Here is a 17,730-nt window from a genome sequence, read left to right on the forward strand (position 1 = left end):
GTGCTGTCGAACTCGCCCACTCTCACATAAGAAGCCTCAGACCCCGCAACGATTGTTAATTTTCCTTTTTCCTGTTTCATTCAACCAATGACTGATTTGATTGTTTACTTCCAGTTTTAAAAGATTGTTGGCCAACTATTTTAGCTTTCATAAAAGATTATTTTTTTGAACGGGAACTTACTTGTATGTCTTTATTTGGATCGTTTTTCCCCGTTATTTTGAGCTGGTGTAGTCTCTAAGAATCGAGCCACTTGCTACATGATCATTGCTACATAAGCAATAATTAAAAAATACATTTGTACTGAAATCCACTTCAGTTCTAGTGAAGCAACACTTCTCAGGGTTTCATCACTCAGTCTGTCAGATGAGAGGAAGTTACACAACCAGAGGAGGAGCTGATGATGTTTAAAGGAAGAGCTGTAACTATATATAATGAAGAGAAAGACTGACAGAAATACAAAATGGCTGATAAGTGTGATCTGTGTCTGCTGGGACTGATCATTCTCTCTTCACTTCTCACAGGTAAAGAAATCTGTATTTTCTCTAAAGACATTTAGTGGAATTAGTCTGGAAAGAGTTCATTTGAACATGCTCAGTTTATTCTTGCACACATTCACGTTGTGATCTCAGAGTTGTGTATTGATACACACAGATCATACTGTATTATTCCTGATACTGGACATAGTGTCACTCAAACATCTGATGATGAAGAATTATCTTCATATTAAGAGTGTGTCAGTTATTTGAACAGCTCTCTGATAAAGACTAATAGTTTATTCTGGACAGTGTGTTGTTTGCTTTAAGTGAAGAAAAATACTGCATTTGAATCTTATGATTTTTACTTGTGTTTCAGGTATCAGTGGAGTGGATGATCATGTGTTCATCAGTTCTGGTGAAAATGTGCGTCTGTCCTGTAATAAAGCTCTTTCTGACTGCAAATCTAAAACTACATGGATCTACTATAACAGATTCAGTCATTCAGCAGGAGTTGAACTGATTACTAAAGGGATAAAGAATAAAGACACAGAGAGACATGAGAGACTGAGTCTGGAGTCTGACTGCTCTCTGAACATCAAGAACGTCACAGGAGAAGATTATGGATTATACATCTGCCGACAATGGACAGAACACCAACAACAAGGATCTGATGCTGATGTTTTTCTGCATGTTCTTCATGGTAAGTTTATGATTATGTGGTCAATTTAAAAAGGGCAGATTCTCCCTTTAAACTCAGATGATGATTGAAGAGTCTGTGATTTGTGTCTTGTGTTCAGTTTCAGTGTCTCTATCATCATCATCATCATCATCATCATCATCCTCACAGACTGAGATCAGTCCAGGCCGCTCTGTGACTCTCTCCTGTCAGTTGTATTCAGATTATAGATTCTCCTGTGATAATTGGGTCAGTTCTGAGGGAGTTGAGCTGTTGTGGGTGAATCAGGCTGGTGTTGATCTGAAGACAGACTCCAGATATCAGATATTATCATCATCAGATCTATATCACTGTATCATCACTCTGACTACAACACTCCTGAATGAAGATGACAACAGAGAGTGGAGATGTCAGCTTACTCTCAGAAATCAACTCAAGACCTCAGTCAGATACACTGTCAAGTATTCAGGTGAGAAAACACTCTCATGAATCAGTGTCAGAAGTTATCATGTGTTAACTAGTTAAAATATGATGATAATATTATACAGTATGAATCATTTGAACACACATTCATCCTTTACAGCTCCAGCTGATTCAACGACAGCAGTGAATCCTTCTACACAAGGTACATTATGATGCTGATGCTTTTAAGCCATTGAAGTTATTCACAGAACAGCTTTGTCTAACATAATTCTATAGAAAATATGAACGAATTACCATATAGACACTCTACCACATTATTTAAATAATGAAGTATGTAAGAGTTGAGTTGATCTTTTCCTTTTTTTGAGAGAGAGAAGAGCAATAAATGATAAATAAATCACAAGACATTAATCAAAAGTCAGAGGTGGATCAGAATCATTTGAAATGCCATTCAGTGCCGATGGCTTTTGTCTTTGTCTATAATTGTCTCCAATCTGCCCTGTCCGTCTCTGACTCTGTGCTCGATCTCTTCTTCAGTCATAGTGATTTCTGTCGCTGCAGTCGCTGTTCTCCTTCTTGCTCTTCTCTGGCTGATCTGCAGAAAAAGAGCTGGTGAGTTTTCAGATTTACTCCTTTACAACAATTAAAAACAGTTCAGATGAGCAAACAAACACATCATGTTCAGACTGTAAGTATCATAGAAACATGTGGATGATATGAAATTCTCAAACAGAAGTTTATTCCTGCTGAGAATTCCCTAATTGTCAATATTAAAGAGTTATCAAGTGAAACAACAATCGTTCCCTTTCGAAACCTTTGCTAGACGCTATGGAGGAAACTCCTTTTCTCTGAATTTTTAAGTCTTTAATTCAAAAACGCAGTGCCACTGCACAGCCATAACATATAACAAAATATATATTTTTAGGAATATTTAGAAAGATGGTATAGTCTGAAAATGCATCTTTTATTTTAACTTGTAACTTTTAAAATGTTAAATTATTCTTATTACTGTTTTTGACACATGGCACTTCTGGTTTGACATGTTTTCTCTTCAGTACTTGTCATCTACTGTTTTCAGCATGTATTTAGTGTAACACGTCTGTTGTATGCATGGTAACGACATACGCCAGGTGATTATTAGCTATATCAGTGCAGCGATCTGAGCGTGCCTATTGGCTGGTCAGTGGGAACTGCATGAATCTATGGCGAAGTCGGCGTGTCATTTTAATGCGAGAGCACAGAGCCTGCCAAAAGGGGTGGGGCCCATAATCTGCCTATAAAACAGCTCATATTCTCATAAGGAATCAGATTTATATTCCTTCAGCGACTTAACCGTCTCCCATGCGGCTATCCGGCGAGCATATTAAAAGAACAAATTTAGAAATTTCCTGCGACGTTGTTGCAAATGTCGTGTGGAGGTTGCGGCACTTGCAGAGCCCTTCTGCACCCCACTGACGAGCACAGTGAGTGTGTTTCCAGTCTGGGGAAATCCCACACTCACCGAGACGAGCTGCTCTCACTGCAAGAGTGTGTCTCTCCACTCTCTGAAAAGCTCTCTGCTCCAACCCTGTTTCTAGGAAACTCGGAGAAAGAAACAGCAGAGTCAGAGGACTGGACGATCGGACACAAGCGAGCTCACACCGGCCCAGAAGCCCCTTCTAAGTTCAGCTCTTCATACCATGGCGGTCCTCCAAGTATCGCCTGAGCATCGACAGCACCCCCACCAGTGTGTTTCCCTCCTAAATGCCAAGGACGGCCGTTCGGGTTGCTACCTTTAAAACAAATCCCCTCCCAAGTACTCCCAGGGGATTGTTTTTTCTCAGCATACTTTCATATCCAGATAGCCCCCATCACAGACCGTTTTCTCCCGGGACAAAAGGGGATACGCATCCTGAATTACCTCGATGACTGGCTCATCTCGGCCCAGTCGGAGGAAGAATTCATTTCTCACAAATATCAACTGCCTGAAAATTATGCATTTTTTTCTGGCCCTCAAAACCTTCCTACCAGACCTAATAGGACACCACGTCTTAGTCCCTTAGTCAGACAACATGACGGCAATATCCTAAATAAACCACTAAGGTGGACTCAGGTCACGGCCTCTGTACAGACTAGCCTGACGCCTTCTATTATGGGCACAACGCAACCTGCGCTCTGTGGGAGTGGTAGACTGAACCATTGGATCCCCATAGTGTCTAATAAAAGACGCAATACGGTTAAACATTTTGAAAGGGAATGTCTCGGTTACTTATGTAACCTCAGTTCCCTGAGATAACGGGAACGAGTATTACGCAGACAGCCGTGCTATGTCGCTACACGACTGGCGTTCCTCGCTTCAGTTGAATTAAACCTGATTCCTATGGTGAATATGAGCTGCTTTTATAGGCAGATGCCCCACCTCTTTCTGCAGGCTCTGTGCTCTCTCTGTGGGATGCGCTGTGATTGGCTTGCACAGACACGCCGCTTTGCCATAGGTTACTGCAGTTCCCACTGACCAGCCAATAGACACGCTCAGATCGCTGCACTGTTATTGTCACAGGTCGGGATGGGCCGAACCAGACTAATGCCCACCCCTAGACCCAGAACACTTTGAGGAGCGTGCCAGAGACGAGACCAGAGTCGAAGAATAAAGAGTAACAAATTTTATTAAGAATAAAACAATTGGTAATCCTAATCTAAAAGTCTTCTTCTCTCCCTCGTCCAGGGAGGAGTCCAAGACGGCAAGCAGACACAGTCTTCCCCACAGACGGCGATTCCCAGTAAGGAGTACCGGACAGGTAAGTATCTTACAGTATGCAGATTAACAGAGTTCCTTTCTCCAAGCAGGTATCAGGTGCACAATGGAAGGTGATGGACGGGTGAGTTCTCCGGTGAGTGGATGGCCACAGCTTCCTCTCCTCTTTCCAAGTGAAGGACAGTTCACAGCAGTCAATAATATACAGGTAGGTATCTTACGGTAAGTAGATCGACCAAGCTCCTTCCACACTGGTATCAAGTTCACAATGGGAGGTGATGATCAGGTAAGTTCTCCAGTGAGTGGATGACCACAGCTTCCTCTCCTCTTTCAAGTAGGGGACAGTTCACAGCAGTCGATAGGATACAGGTAGGTATCTTACGGTATGTAGGTTAACTGGGTTCCTTTCTCCAGGCTGGTATCAGGTACGCAATGGGAGGTGATGGACAGGTGAGTTCTCCGGTGAGTGGATAGCCACAGCTTCCTCTCCTCCTTTCAAGTGGGAGACAGTTCACAGCAGTCAATAGTATGCAGGTAGGTATCTTACGGTATGTAGGTTAACAGGACTCCTTTCTCCAGCTGGTATCGGGTACACAATGGAAGGTGGATTGGACGGGTGAGTTCTCCGGTGAGTGGATGGCCCCAGCTCCCTCTCCTCTTTTCAAGTGGGAGACAGTTCACAGCAGTCAATAGTATGCAGGTAGGTATCTTACGGTAAGTAGGTTAACAGGGCTCCTTTCTCCAGCTGGTATCAGATACACAATGGAAGGTAGGTTGGACAGGTGAGTTCTCCGGCGAGTGGATGGCCACAGCTTCCTCTCCTCTTTTCAAGTGGGAGACAGTTCACAGCAGTCAATAGTGTGCAGGTGGGTATCTTGGGCAGACGAGTGATTCGCACCCGACAGGTGGGCTTCAGGGCTGTAGCGAACTCGCAGTCACCGACTGAACTGGACTTCCTCTGGGGTAGACAGAATCATCACTTCACACAACAATATAGTTTTCTCACATGTGTCGTGGGGAAAGACGGGAACTTCACACCATCCAGGTGGGCTTCGGGGCTGCAGCGAACTCACAGTCACGGACTGGGCTGGGCTTTCTCCACAGGCGGATTTCAGGGCTGCAGCGAACTCACGGTCACGGACTGGGCTGGGCTTTCTCTAGGGCAGACAGAGTCAACACTTCACACAGCGATATAACGTTCTTATGTCGTGGAGAAAACAGGAACTTCACACCATCCAGGTGGGCTTCGGGGCTGCAGCAAACTCACAGTCACAGACTGGGCTGGGCTTTCTCTAGAGCAGACAGAGTCAATACTTCACACAGCCATCTAACGTTCTTACATACGTCGTGGAGAAGACAGGAACTTCACACCATCCAGGTGGGCTTCGGGGCTGCAGCACACTCACAGTCACAGACTGGGCTAGGCTTTCTCTAGGGCAGACAGAGTCAATACTTCACACAGCAATATAATGTTCTCACATGTGTCGCGGAGAAGACAGAAACTTCGCTCCATACAGGTGGGCTTCGGGGCTGCAGCGCACTCACAGTCACAGACTGGGCTGGGCTTTCTCTAGGGCAGACAGAGTCAATACTTCACACAGCAATATAATGTTCTCACATGTGTCGCGGAGAAGACAGAAACTTCACTCCATACAAGTGGGCTTCGGGGCTGCAGCGCACTCACAGTCACAGACTGGGCTGGGCTTTCTCTAGGGCAGGCAGAGTCAATACTTCACACAGCAATATAATGTTCTCACATGTGTCGCGGAGAAGACAGAAACTTCACTCCATACAGGTGGGCTTCGGGGCTGCAGCGCACTCGCAGTCACAGACTGGGCTGGGCTTTCTCTAGGGCAGACAGAGTCAATACTTCACACAGCAATATAATGTTCTCACATGTGTCGCGGAGAAGACAGAAACTTCACTCCATACAGGTGGGCTTCGGGGCTGCAGCGCACTCACAGTCACAGACTGGGCTGGGCTTTCTCTAGGGCAGACAGAGTCAATACTTCACACCAGCTGTCCTTCCCAAACCTTTCCTCAGTTGGACGTACTCGATCTCTCCAAGCTCTGAAGATGTACAATATACCAGCCTGCCTCTTGGGCGAGCGCACGGCAGTTAAAAGCAGACTTTCACACACTCACAGGAATTTTCACTCCAATATGCCACGCGAGGAAAGAGAAGGAACGTCAATTCAAACATTGCAAATCCACTCATTTAGTGTACTTAAGGCCAGCACTCACCCTGGGTCTCGGTTCAAAGAGCGGAGGATCGGCAGTGAGAGGAAGGAGATTTTAAACACTTCTTCATAGGCATAAACTGGATTCGCTTCACCATCCGAACGGGAAGAGGAGATAAGAATGGCAGAGAATCAGTTTAATTCACTCAGTGATATTCATACGGTACACTCCAAGCACTTCAACCCACATCTATCTCAGTATCAAACGTGTGGTAGGAGATTCAATAATCGGTTACTTATCTTCGCTCTTTCATCCAGACGATACACTTCCCTCTTTCCCTCTCTCTCTCTCCATCTTCAATTCCTCATACACACGACATTCCTTTTTCCTCGCAACGAGCCCTCAACGACACACTTCAGAGAACACTTCCCAACAGGAGCCAGCCACATCCAAACGGGAACAAAAGCACCACAAGCAGGAGAGGAACAACCCCAACTTTCTCTTCCTCTGACTTTTTATACTCTCATGAGCTAGCGTGGCCCCACTCAAACGCTCAGCGCAAATTACCCACACCTTCTGTCAATCCGCCACTAGTTTCCATAGCGACAGGCACTCACTCGGCTTTGGGACGGTGTTTCACTTCCCAAATCTCAACAGGGACGTTTCTCTAGCGGGGATAGTCCCGGGCTTATTTGTCACCCCGTGACATACCCCCCCGCCAAACCGTTCTAGTCCCGAGAACGGCCTCCTGACACCCAGTCCCCATACCTGGCTGGTGGCTGACCCCGATTCCCTCGTTGAGACCGTCGGGGAGGGGAGACAGGTGCTTCCGGCCGTGGTCCCAGGCCTAAACCTCTTGGGATTACTGCCCACCCTACCAGCGGGGGTGTCCATGACGTGTCGGCCGGCGGGTCTCTTACCACTGGCTTTGGGAAATGCGGGCAAGGGCGAATCAGATTGCGGTGTAACACCCGTTCGGGGCCTGCCCTTCCTTCTGGCCGCAGTGCGTATACCGGTTGGTCTGGATGGGGTTGTCGCTGAACGACGTACGGCTGAGCCTCCCATCGATCGCTCAACTTCCCTTTCCCCTGCCGGCGATTATCTCGCACCAACACCCTCTCACCGGGTAATAACGGGGCCTCTCGAGCCGTACGATCATACAACCTCTTATTCTTCAACGCCGTTTGGTTTATCCGGCCAGCGACTTGCTCGTATGCCGACTGCAGGCGTTGATGGTGATTTATCACCCAAGCAGATAGATTTCCTCCCTCTTCTTCCCCGGTGGTCCCCATAATCATATCCATTGGGAGTCTCACATGCCTGCCAAACATTAGGTAAGTAGGGGCGTAACCAGTGGTACTGTGTATGCTATTATTATACGCCTGTATCATCGCTGGAAGCCTGTCAGCCCAGTGGCCCTGCTGTTCCTCCTCCAAGGTACCCAATAAGCCCAATAAGGTCTGATTGAACCTCTCACACCCCCCGTTCCCTTGAGGATGATAAGGGGTCGTGTGGGTCTTCTTGCACCCGTACAGGTGACACAGCTCGCGGATCACCTTGGACTCGAAATTGGCCCCTTGATCAGAATGGAGGATTTCCGGACAACCGAACGGCTGAATTACGTATCTCCAGAGGGCATTGGCGGTAGTAAGAGCAGTTTGGTCCACCGTAGGGACGGCCCAGGCGTATTTAGTAAACAGGTCAGTGATGACAAGAATATTCTGGACCTGATCCACCGGTCGCCCCAGAGTGAGGAAGTCCATGGCCACTATGTGCAGAGGTGCCTTGGCCTGGATCGGGACCAACGGTGCCCGGGCCTCCTTCCTAGATTTAAACAAGATACAGCGTGGACACCTCTGGAGGTAAGCCCTGGTAGTGCCCTCCATTCCGGGCCAGTAAAAATGTCGTCTCAACAAGGCCAACGTCCTCTCTTGCCCCTGATGTCCCATCCGGCCATGATAGGCCTCCAACAGAGCTTGCCAACGCCCTTCAGGGACCACGATCTGACGGACCTCCTCTTCTCGGCTGGGCTCCTGCAGTGCCCTACAAAGCACCCCTTCTTTTAGGCACAGCCTCGCCCTCTGTCCCAGCAAGCCTCGCACAACTCGAGTCTCAGCTCGACGTTCCGCCCCCTCGGGCCAGATCTCCTGTTCTACCCACGTCCGTACCTTCAGCACATCCCCATCTTCGCCCTGCCACGACCTCCAGCGTGATGGATCCCACCCCCAACATGGAGGAGGGTCTTCGGACTCTTGTCCCGGTGCTTCAATGACCCCCACCATCAATCCCTCGTCGGACCCCGCTCCGGGGGCCTGTAGATGGCCTGCCGATGCTTCACCCGGTAACCTAGATAATACATCAGCATTGGTGTGTTCCTTTCCTGGTCGATACTGGATCTGGTAGTCAAAATTTGCCAGTTGTGCCACCCAGCGTTGCTCTACCGCCCCCAGCTTGGCCGTTTGTAGGTGTACCAGCGGGTTATTGTCTGTGACAACCTGTACCTTGGCTCCCCAAAGATAGTCTTTGAACTTTTCGCTTAATGCCCATTTCATGGCTAACAGCTCGAGTTTGAAGGAACTATAATTTGAGTCGTTCTTTTCGGCGGGGTGTAAGCTTCGGCTGGCATAAGCAATTACTCTTTCCGCTCCTTGCTGTTTCTGTGCCAGTACTGCACCCAAACCAAGCTGGCTGGCATCGGTGTATAGAATAAATGGTTGTGTGAAGTCGGCATAGGCTAGGATCGGGGCCTGCAACAGCTCTTGTTTAAGCCTCTGGAAGGCAGCTTCACAAGCTGGGTCCCATTGGACCGTCGGGGACCCTCGACCCCGGGTTCGCCCGGTGCCTCCAAGCAGTTGGTTAATCGGTTTAGCGATCTTGGAGAAGTCCTGTATGAATCGCCGGTAGTAACCCACAAAGCCCAGGAATGACCGCACTTGACGCACCGTCTTGGGTGATGCCCACTCTTGCACTGCCACCACCTTCTCTGGGTCAACTGAGATCCCCGCCGCACTGACCACATGTCCCAAGAACTTAACCTCCTTACGGAAGAGCTGACACTTGTCGGGCTGTAGCTTCAACCCATAACGCTCAAGGGAGCGGAAGACTTGCCCCAGATGTTCCAAGTGAGACTTAAAATCAGGAGAATAAACGATAACATCATCCAAGTAGACGAGAGTGGTGTCCATCAGCTGACTGCCCAAACAACGCTGCATCAGCCGTTGGAATGTGGCTGGAGCGTTGCAAAGCCCGAACGGCATCCGGTCCCATTCATAGAGGCCGAACGGGGTGGTGAATGCCGTCTTCTCTCGGTCATGCTCGTCCATTTGCACCTGCCAGTAGCCGCTGGCTAGATCGAGGGTGGAATACCAGGCAGCTTGAGTGAGGCTCGTGAGGGAATCTTCGACTCGTGGTAGTGGGAAAGCATCTCTTTTAGTTACCTGGTTTAACCTCCTGTAGTCCACACAGAACCTCCAGGAGCCCGTTTTCTTGCGGACCAATACTATAGGTGCGGCCCAAGGGCTGCTGCTCTCACGAATAATCCCTTTAGCAAGCATTCCCCGCAACAAGGTACGAACCTCCGGGTACAAGGTCGGGGGTACAGGTCGATAACGTTCTCGGCTCGGCGCCGCGTCTCCGGTCGGAATCTGATGTTTTACCGCATCTGTGCGGCCATAGTCCTCCTCGTGGGTGGCGAACAAATGCTGCCAATCCTTCAAGAACTCTTGGAGTTGTCCCGTTTGTTCTTCCCTCAACCCTTCGCCCCGTAAAGACTCTCCCTGCAGATGGGCCGGCAATCCTCTCCCGCTCTCCTCCACTCCCGAACCGACTCGGGCTAGGGCCACTTCAACCACCGTTGGACTCACCCGCTCAAAACTCACTTCCCCCTGCTCGTGAACCTGCTGTGGCTTCACGGATGTCACTTGGGCCAAACACTGGTGGCGGTATAGAAGCACCGGGAAGGGGTTTGTGTTCCGAACTCGGACGGGGATCCTGCCCCCTCGGACGATAGTTAGTCCTCGAGCTACTTCCACCTTAGAACCCTCGTCATGGGGTTCCACCAGGACCCACTCGTGTGGACGGTAACGTCGAGGGGGAAGCCTAACTCGGACCACAGCCTCACTTTGGGCTGGAATGGACAGGGCATAGCGACAAACCATTCTTCCCACACTCTCTCGGTCATGCTGTTGTTCGGCCAGACAAATCCGGCGGCAATCGGCCCTGACGCGGTCCCACTCTTGGCCGGCAGGTGTTGCGGCCGCTCGTGCCGGTGAACTTCGAAACAGTTCCTCCCAACAGTCCGAGATGACATTCATTCCGATCAGTGCACGATGGGACCCCAGACATGGGTCTCGGACGACCACTACCCCCTTCTGAGATACTAGAATTCCATGGATCTGTAAATCGGTCACCAAGTATCCCACATACGGGATGTCCAGCCCGTTTGCTCCACGGAGCGTCAGCCAGGGGGCCTCTGCAGGGAGTTGGCTTCCGGAACCAAACAGCTCCTGGGCCAAACTTTCTGAAAATAGGGTCACTTGGGAACCCGTATCCAAGAGACACCGGATTTTCTGCCCATTTACCTGGACCACAACCACCGGACAATGGCCAACCAAGCAGCTCTGAGAAGATATCGAAGGAGGGGGGTCTAACAAGGGGGTCCCGACCACTTGACCCACAGTGGCCGGAGACTCTAAAAACCCCCTTGTGATGCCCGTCGAGCGGAACACTGGCGAACGTAGTGCCCCGGCTCTCCACAGCCGTTACAGATGGGACGCCCATGTGCATCCCACTGAAATCGAGAGCCCACTGACCGGGGAGGACGATGTTCAAACGGGCGACCCCCATCGGAGTAGGCCCGCTCTCGAGAGTGAGGAGGGTGCTGGGGCCGTTCTCGACGTAGTTCTTCCCTCACAGATTTGGATAACTCAGACATTTGCTCACGGACATCCCTCTTTAATTCTTCCCGGAGGGCCTGCTTCCAATCGGGCGCCGCCGGGGCCGGAGGGGGTTCAACAACGTTCGTAGCCAGGCAGCTGGGGACACCCGCATGCTCCGCCTGGTCCTGCTCAAGGGCCACAGCTTCCCGTCGGAGCTCTTCGAAAGTCAAATTCGGCTCTCTCCTCAGTTGTACCCGCAAACTCTGGCGAACTGGGCCCTCCCGTAGCCCCAGCACAAATTGGTCTCGCAACAGGACCTCTTCGCCCCCCAGGCCATGATCCTGTCTCCCCGTCAGCCTAGAATACTGCTCCCGCAGTTGTAAGGTGAATGCCCGAACGGATTGTCGAGGGCCTTGCCGAGAATTAAAGAACTTCGCCCTCAGTACTGCTACCGGGGTGGTATCCCCATATTGCCCTGTGAGAAAGTCGAAAATTGCCTGGATTGTCGCTCGATTAGCTTCTGGTGCTGCTTGGACTTCCCTTCTTGCATCCCCTTCCAGGGAATTCAACACAAACTGGACCCTCTGTGTGGCGTTCAGACCCTGGAGTCCTGCCAAGTACTCGACCTGGGTTTTCCACTCCGACAGACTCACTTCAGACCCCGGGCCTCCATACCTCGGGGCCCATGGGGCACCCATGAAAATCAGCATAACAGGTGGCCGAGCCCCAGGTTCTTCCCCCTCTGCCATCACCAACTCTGGTCGCTCAACTCAAAGTGTAACCCTGCCGACTGCGCCAAATTTCTGTCACAGGTCGGGATGGGCCGAACCAGACTAATGCCCACCCCTAGACCCAGAACACTTTGAGGAGCGTGCCAGAGACGAGACCAGAGTCGAAGAATAAAGAGTAACAAATTTTATTAAGAATAAAACAATTGGTAATCCTAATCTAAAAGTCTTCTTCTCTCCCTCGTCCAGGGAGGAGTCCAAGACGGCAAGCAGACACAGTCTTCCCCACAGACGGCGATTCCCAGTAAGGAGTACCGGACAGGTAAGTATCTTACAGTATGCAGATTAACAGAGTTCCTTTCTCCAAGCAGGTATCAGGTGCACAATGGAAGGTGATGGACGGGTGAGTTCTCCGGTGAGTGGATGGCCACAGCTTCCTCTCCTCTTTCCAAGTGAAGGACAGTTCACAGCAGTCAATAATATACAGGTAGGTATCTTACGGTAAGTAGATCGACCAAGCTCCTTCCACGCTGGTATCAAGTTCACAATGGGAGGTGATGATCAGGTAAGTTCTCCAGTGAGTGGATGACCACAGCTTCCTCTCCTCTTTCAAGTAGGGGACAGTTCACAGCAGTCGATAGGATACAGGTAGGTATCTTACGGTATGTAGGTTAACTGGGTTCCTTTCTCCAGGCTGGTATCAGGTACGCAATGGGAGGTGATGGACAGGTGAGTTCTCCGGTGAGTGGATAGCCACAGCTTCCTCTCCTCCTTTCAAGTGGGAGACAGTTCACAGCAGTCAATAGTATGCAGGTAGGTATCTTACGGTATGTAGGTTAACAGGACTCCTTTCTCCAGCTGGTATCGGGTACACAATGGAAGGTGGATTGGACGGGTGAGTTCTCCGGTGAGTGGATGGCCCCAGCTCCCTCTCCTCTTTTCAAGTGGGAGACAGTTCACAGCAGTCAATAGTATGCAGGTAGGTATCTTACGGTAAGTAGGTTAACAGGGCTCCTTTCTCCAGCTGGTATCAGATACACAATGGAAGGTAGGTTGGACAGGTGAGTTCTCCGGCGAGTGGATGGCCACAGCTTCCTCTCCTCTTTTCAAGTGGGAGACAGTTCACAGCAGTCAATAGTGTGCAGGTGGGTATCTTGGGCAGACGAGTGATTCGCACCCGACAGGTGGGCTTCAGGGCTGTAGCGAACTCGCAGTCACCGACTGAACTGGACTTCCTCTGGGGTAGACAGAATCATCACTTCACACAACAATATAGTTTTCTCACATGTGTCGTGGGGAAAGACGGGAACTTCACACCATCCAGGTGGGCTTCGGGGCTGCAGCGAACTCACAGTCACGGACTGGGCTGGGCTTTCTCCACAGGCGGATTTCAGGGCTGCAGCGAACTCACGGTCACGGACTGGGCTGGGCTTTCTCTAGGGCAGACAGAGTCAACACTTCACACAGCGATATAACGTTCTTATGTCGTGGAGAAAACAGGAACTTCACACCATCCAGGTGGGCTTCGGGGCTGCAGCAAACTCACAGTCACAGACTGGGCTGGGCTTTCTCTAGAGCAGACAGAGTCAATACTTCACACAGCCATCTAACGTTCTTACATACGTCGTGGAGAAGACAGGAACTTCACACCATCCAGGTGGGCTTCGGGGCTGCAGCACACTCACAGTCACAGACTGGGCTAGGCTTTCTCTAGGGCAGACAGAGTCAATACTTCACACAGCAATATAATGTTCTCACATGTGTCGCGGAGAAGACAGAAACTTCGCTCCATACAGGTGGGCTTCGGGGCTGCAGCGCACTCACAGTCACAGACTGGGCTGGGCTTTCTCTAGGGCAGACAGAGTCAATACTTCACACAGCAATATAATGTTCTCACATGTGTCGCGGAGAAGACAGAAACTTCACTCCATACAAGTGGGCTTCGGGGCTGCAGCGCACTCACAGTCACAGACTGGGCTGGGCTTTCTCTAGGGCAGGCAGAGTCAATACTTCACACAGCAATATAATGTTCTCACATGTGTCGCGGAGAAGACAGAAACTTCACTCCATACAGGTGGGCTTCGGGGCTGCAGCGCACTCGCAGTCACAGACTGGGCTGGGCTTTCTCTAGGGCAGACAGAGTCAATACTTCACACAGCAATATAATGTTCTCACATGTGTCGCGGAGAAGACAGAAACTTCACTCCATACAGGTGGGCTTCGGGGCTGCAGCGCACTCACAGTCACAGACTGGGCTGGGCTTTCTCTAGGGCAGACAGAGTCAATACTTCACACCAGCTGTCCTTCCCAAACCTTTCCTCAGTTGGACGTACTCGATCTCTCCAAGCTCTGAAGATGTACAATATACCAGCCTGCCTCTTGGGCGAGCGCACGGCAGTTAAAAGCAGACTTTCACACACTCACAGGAATTTTCACTCCAATATGCCACGCGAGGAAAGAGAAGGAACGTCAATTCAAACATTGCAAATCCACTCATTTAGTGTACTTAAGGCCAGCACTCACCCTGGGTCTCGGTTCAAAGAGCGGAGGATCGGCAGTGAGAGGAAGGAGATTTTAAACACTTCTTCATAGGCATAAACTGGATTCGCTTCACCATCCGAACGGGAAGAGGAGATAAGAATGGCAGAGAATCAGTTTAATTCACTCAGTGATATTCATACGGTACACTCCAAGCACTTCAACCCACATCTATCTCAGTATCAAACGTGTGGTAGGAGATTCAATAATCGGTTACTTATCTTCGCTCTTTCATCCAGACGATACACTTCCCTCTTTCCCTCTCTCTCTCTCCATCTTCAATTCCTCATACACACGACATTCCTTTTTCCTCGCAACGAGCCCTCAACGACACACTTCAGAGAACACTTCCCAACAGGAGCCAGCCACATCCAAACGGGAACAAAAGCACCACAAGCAGGAGAGGAACAACCCCAACTTTCTCTTCCTCTGACTTTTTATACTCTCATGAGCTAGCGTGGCCCCACTCAAACGCTCAGCGCAAATTACCCACACCTGCTGTCAATCCGCCACTAGTTTCCATAGCGACAGGCACTCACTCGGCTTTGGGACGGTGTTTCACTTCCCAAATCTCAACAGGGACGTTTCTCTAGCGGGGATAGTCCCGGGCTTATTTGTCACCCCGTGACATTATGACTGTGCAGTGGCACTGCGTCTTTGAATTAAAGGCTTCATAATTCGGAGAAAAGGAGTTTCCCCCATAGCGTCTAGCAAAGACGCAATACTCGTTCCCATTATCTCAGCGATCCGAGGTTACGCAAAGAACTGAGACGTTTTTATTACTCACATTAATGATTGAAAAAAAATATATTAAGATTCTGTGTTTTGCACGTGTTTTTTATCATAACTCATATTTCATGAGGCACTTGTTTTCAGATAATAAAAGAGGGACTGGCGACTCTGCGGTGAGTTCATTAATGCAGTGATTTAGATTTGATTACTGTCTTTAAAGCTCAATAAAGTGTCATTCATGCAGTTTAACTGTTTGTTCTGAAGGTCAAAGATGAGAATGATCATAAAGGGACGTATGAGACGATCAACATGTCCATTCCTCCCGCTGCAAGAGCCAATGTGAGTCCACTAAATCATCAAACATTACGTTCACTGTCTGTTCAATAATGTGATTTAAAAGCTTTAGTGTTATTCTACATATTATAGTGAGAGATATGTCTGTTCTGTGTTAAACTTGACTCTCTGCACGTTTGCATTGATGTTTAGGAGCAGACAGATGATGTGACTTATTCTGAGGTCACTTCTTCCAGTACAAAGCCAGTAAAATCACTCAATGTGAGTAGAGACCAGCACATGAGTTTGACTCTCAGATAAATGAAGCTCATGCTCTAATAATAATAATCGCTGGGGTTCAAACATTGATGGACAGAATCTGTTCTTTCAGGATCATGATGATACAGTGACTTATGCTGCCATCAGAGGAAGAGAAGATCAACCGCAGGATGAACTTTACGCCTCTGTGAACAAGAGCAAGACCTTCACAAATAAACATTAATGATACAGGTCATTAATCAAGATGAATTGATACATACCTCTCTCATCTCAGTGCGTGCACTTAATCGCTTGAGCGCGCGGTGACACTTTGAAAGCACTTAGCTTACCCCAGTATATTCAATGGTATCTAGCAGCAATGAATTTAGAAGTGACCAAACACATCAACGTTTTCCCTATTTAAAAACAGTTACACGAGTAGTTATACGACCAAGTATGGTGACACAAAATAAAACGTGGCGCTTTTCTAAGCGGGTTAAAAAGGATAACTATAATGTATAGCGTAATAGCACTTTTGGGAGTACTTCGACTGGCGCAGTAAAAAGTCACGCCTGATCCTCTTCCCACTATTGACAGAAGTGAGAGGAAGACAAAACGTTGATGTGTTTGGTCACTTCTAAATTCATTGCTGCTAGATACCATTGAATATACTGTGGTAAGCTAAGTGCTTTCAAAGTGTCACCACGCGCTAGAGCGATTAAGTGCACGCACTGAGATGAGAGAGGTATGTATCAACTCGTCTTAGATAAGGGAATAACATAGTTTAATATGAAAAAACGGTAGAGTATCCCTTTAAAACATCTGACTGGTAAAATTTTGTGAAAACCTGTATGTTTAGCAGTAACTACAAAGCTATTTGAGGAAAAAAAATATTACTTATTTTCAATAAAAAAATAAAATAAAGACAAAAAAAGACTGATCTAGGACGTTCTTAATGATAACAGCACTAAACACTAGACAAGAGAGTCCATTACCACACTCTGAGCTACAAGGAAACGCTGAACATTTCGACACCGTGTTTCACAGTCTCTAGACACTTCCTCAATGTGGAATTGACTCTCTTTTGCAGCCTGTCTCTAGTGGCCAGTCGATGAATTGCAGTTTAAGTTACTTCTGTATCAGCTTCACAAGAGAGACCGGAAGGTTGCCGCCTTAAAGGTACATATCTTTTTATCGGAGAGTGATTTCTATCAGGATGACTCTGAACCAGACAATGTGAAACAGACGATTCAGAACAGGACTATGTCTTGGTCAATATTACAGAAAACAGGAGTATGTTTGGCAGTCACAGCTATTTTAAGAAAAGAAAAAAAAAGAAAATAACTGATTTTAAAATTTTAAAAAAAGAAAGAAAAATAAAAAATAGAGGGGACCTAGGATGATAACAGCACTAAACACTAGACAAGAGAGTCCATTACCACACTCTGAGCTACAAGGAAACGCTGAACATTTCGACACCATGTTTCACTTCCTCAAATCTGCTTCACAGCTTTATCAGCGCTTTAACCTGTTCTGAGAACAGAGCTATTCTCTTAACGTGTTCAAATCATCCTGCAAAATCACCATCATCTGGAAATCACACTGAATGCTGCACTTGAAGTCCATTTCAGAGTCTTGCATATCTGAGCTTTCTCTATTCTCCTGAGTAACTCTCTCAGTTAAATGATCTATAAGAGATCATTTGAGGTTTTGCATATGTGATAGTCCTATTTCTCTTTATTTTGCAGATTTTAAACACACATAAACACTAACATTTTACATGAAGCATTGGCTTTATCACATTTGCTGTCGATGAATAAATCATGTTACTGC

The 17,730-nt window shown here is 48.2% G+C and overlaps 1 protein-coding gene and 1 long non-coding RNA gene across 3 annotated transcripts in view; both read left to right on the plus strand.

Moving 5' to 3' along the window:
* Positions 1-293: 293 nt before the first annotated feature.
* Positions 294-17,730, plus strand: part of LOC311085815 (uncharacterized protein) — a 32,626-nt gene continuing 15,189 nt past the window's right edge. Inside the window, exons 1-6 of one of the 2 annotated variants that reach the window (XM_084118438.1) lie at positions 294-522; positions 854-1,177; positions 1,275-1,622; positions 1,737-1,778; positions 2,114-2,188; positions 3,154-4,546. In XM_084118438.1, the coding sequence (XP_083974564.1) occupies positions 462-522; positions 854-1,177; positions 1,275-1,622; positions 1,737-1,778; positions 2,114-2,188; positions 3,154-3,281 (978 nt within the window). In that variant the 5' untranslated portion in view covers positions 294-461 and the 3' untranslated portion in view covers positions 3,282-4,546. Of the gene's footprint in view, positions 523-853; positions 1,178-1,274; positions 1,623-1,736; positions 1,779-2,113; positions 2,189-3,153; positions 4,547-17,730 lie in introns of those variants that run through there. The other variant, XM_084118437.1, reaches the window with a different exon arrangement.
* LOC311091238 lies at positions 12,157-16,200 on the plus strand. The gene is made up of 3 exons (XR_014608029.1): positions 12,157-15,705; positions 15,853-15,921; positions 16,031-16,200. It is a non-coding gene; the product is annotated as an uncharacterized lncRNA (long non-coding RNA).

Source organism: Abramis brama (assembly GCF_963993115.1).
Source record: "Abramis brama genome assembly, chromosome: 1".
NCBI classification, from domain to species: Eukaryota; Metazoa; Chordata; class Actinopteri; order Cypriniformes; family Leuciscidae; genus Abramis; species Abramis brama.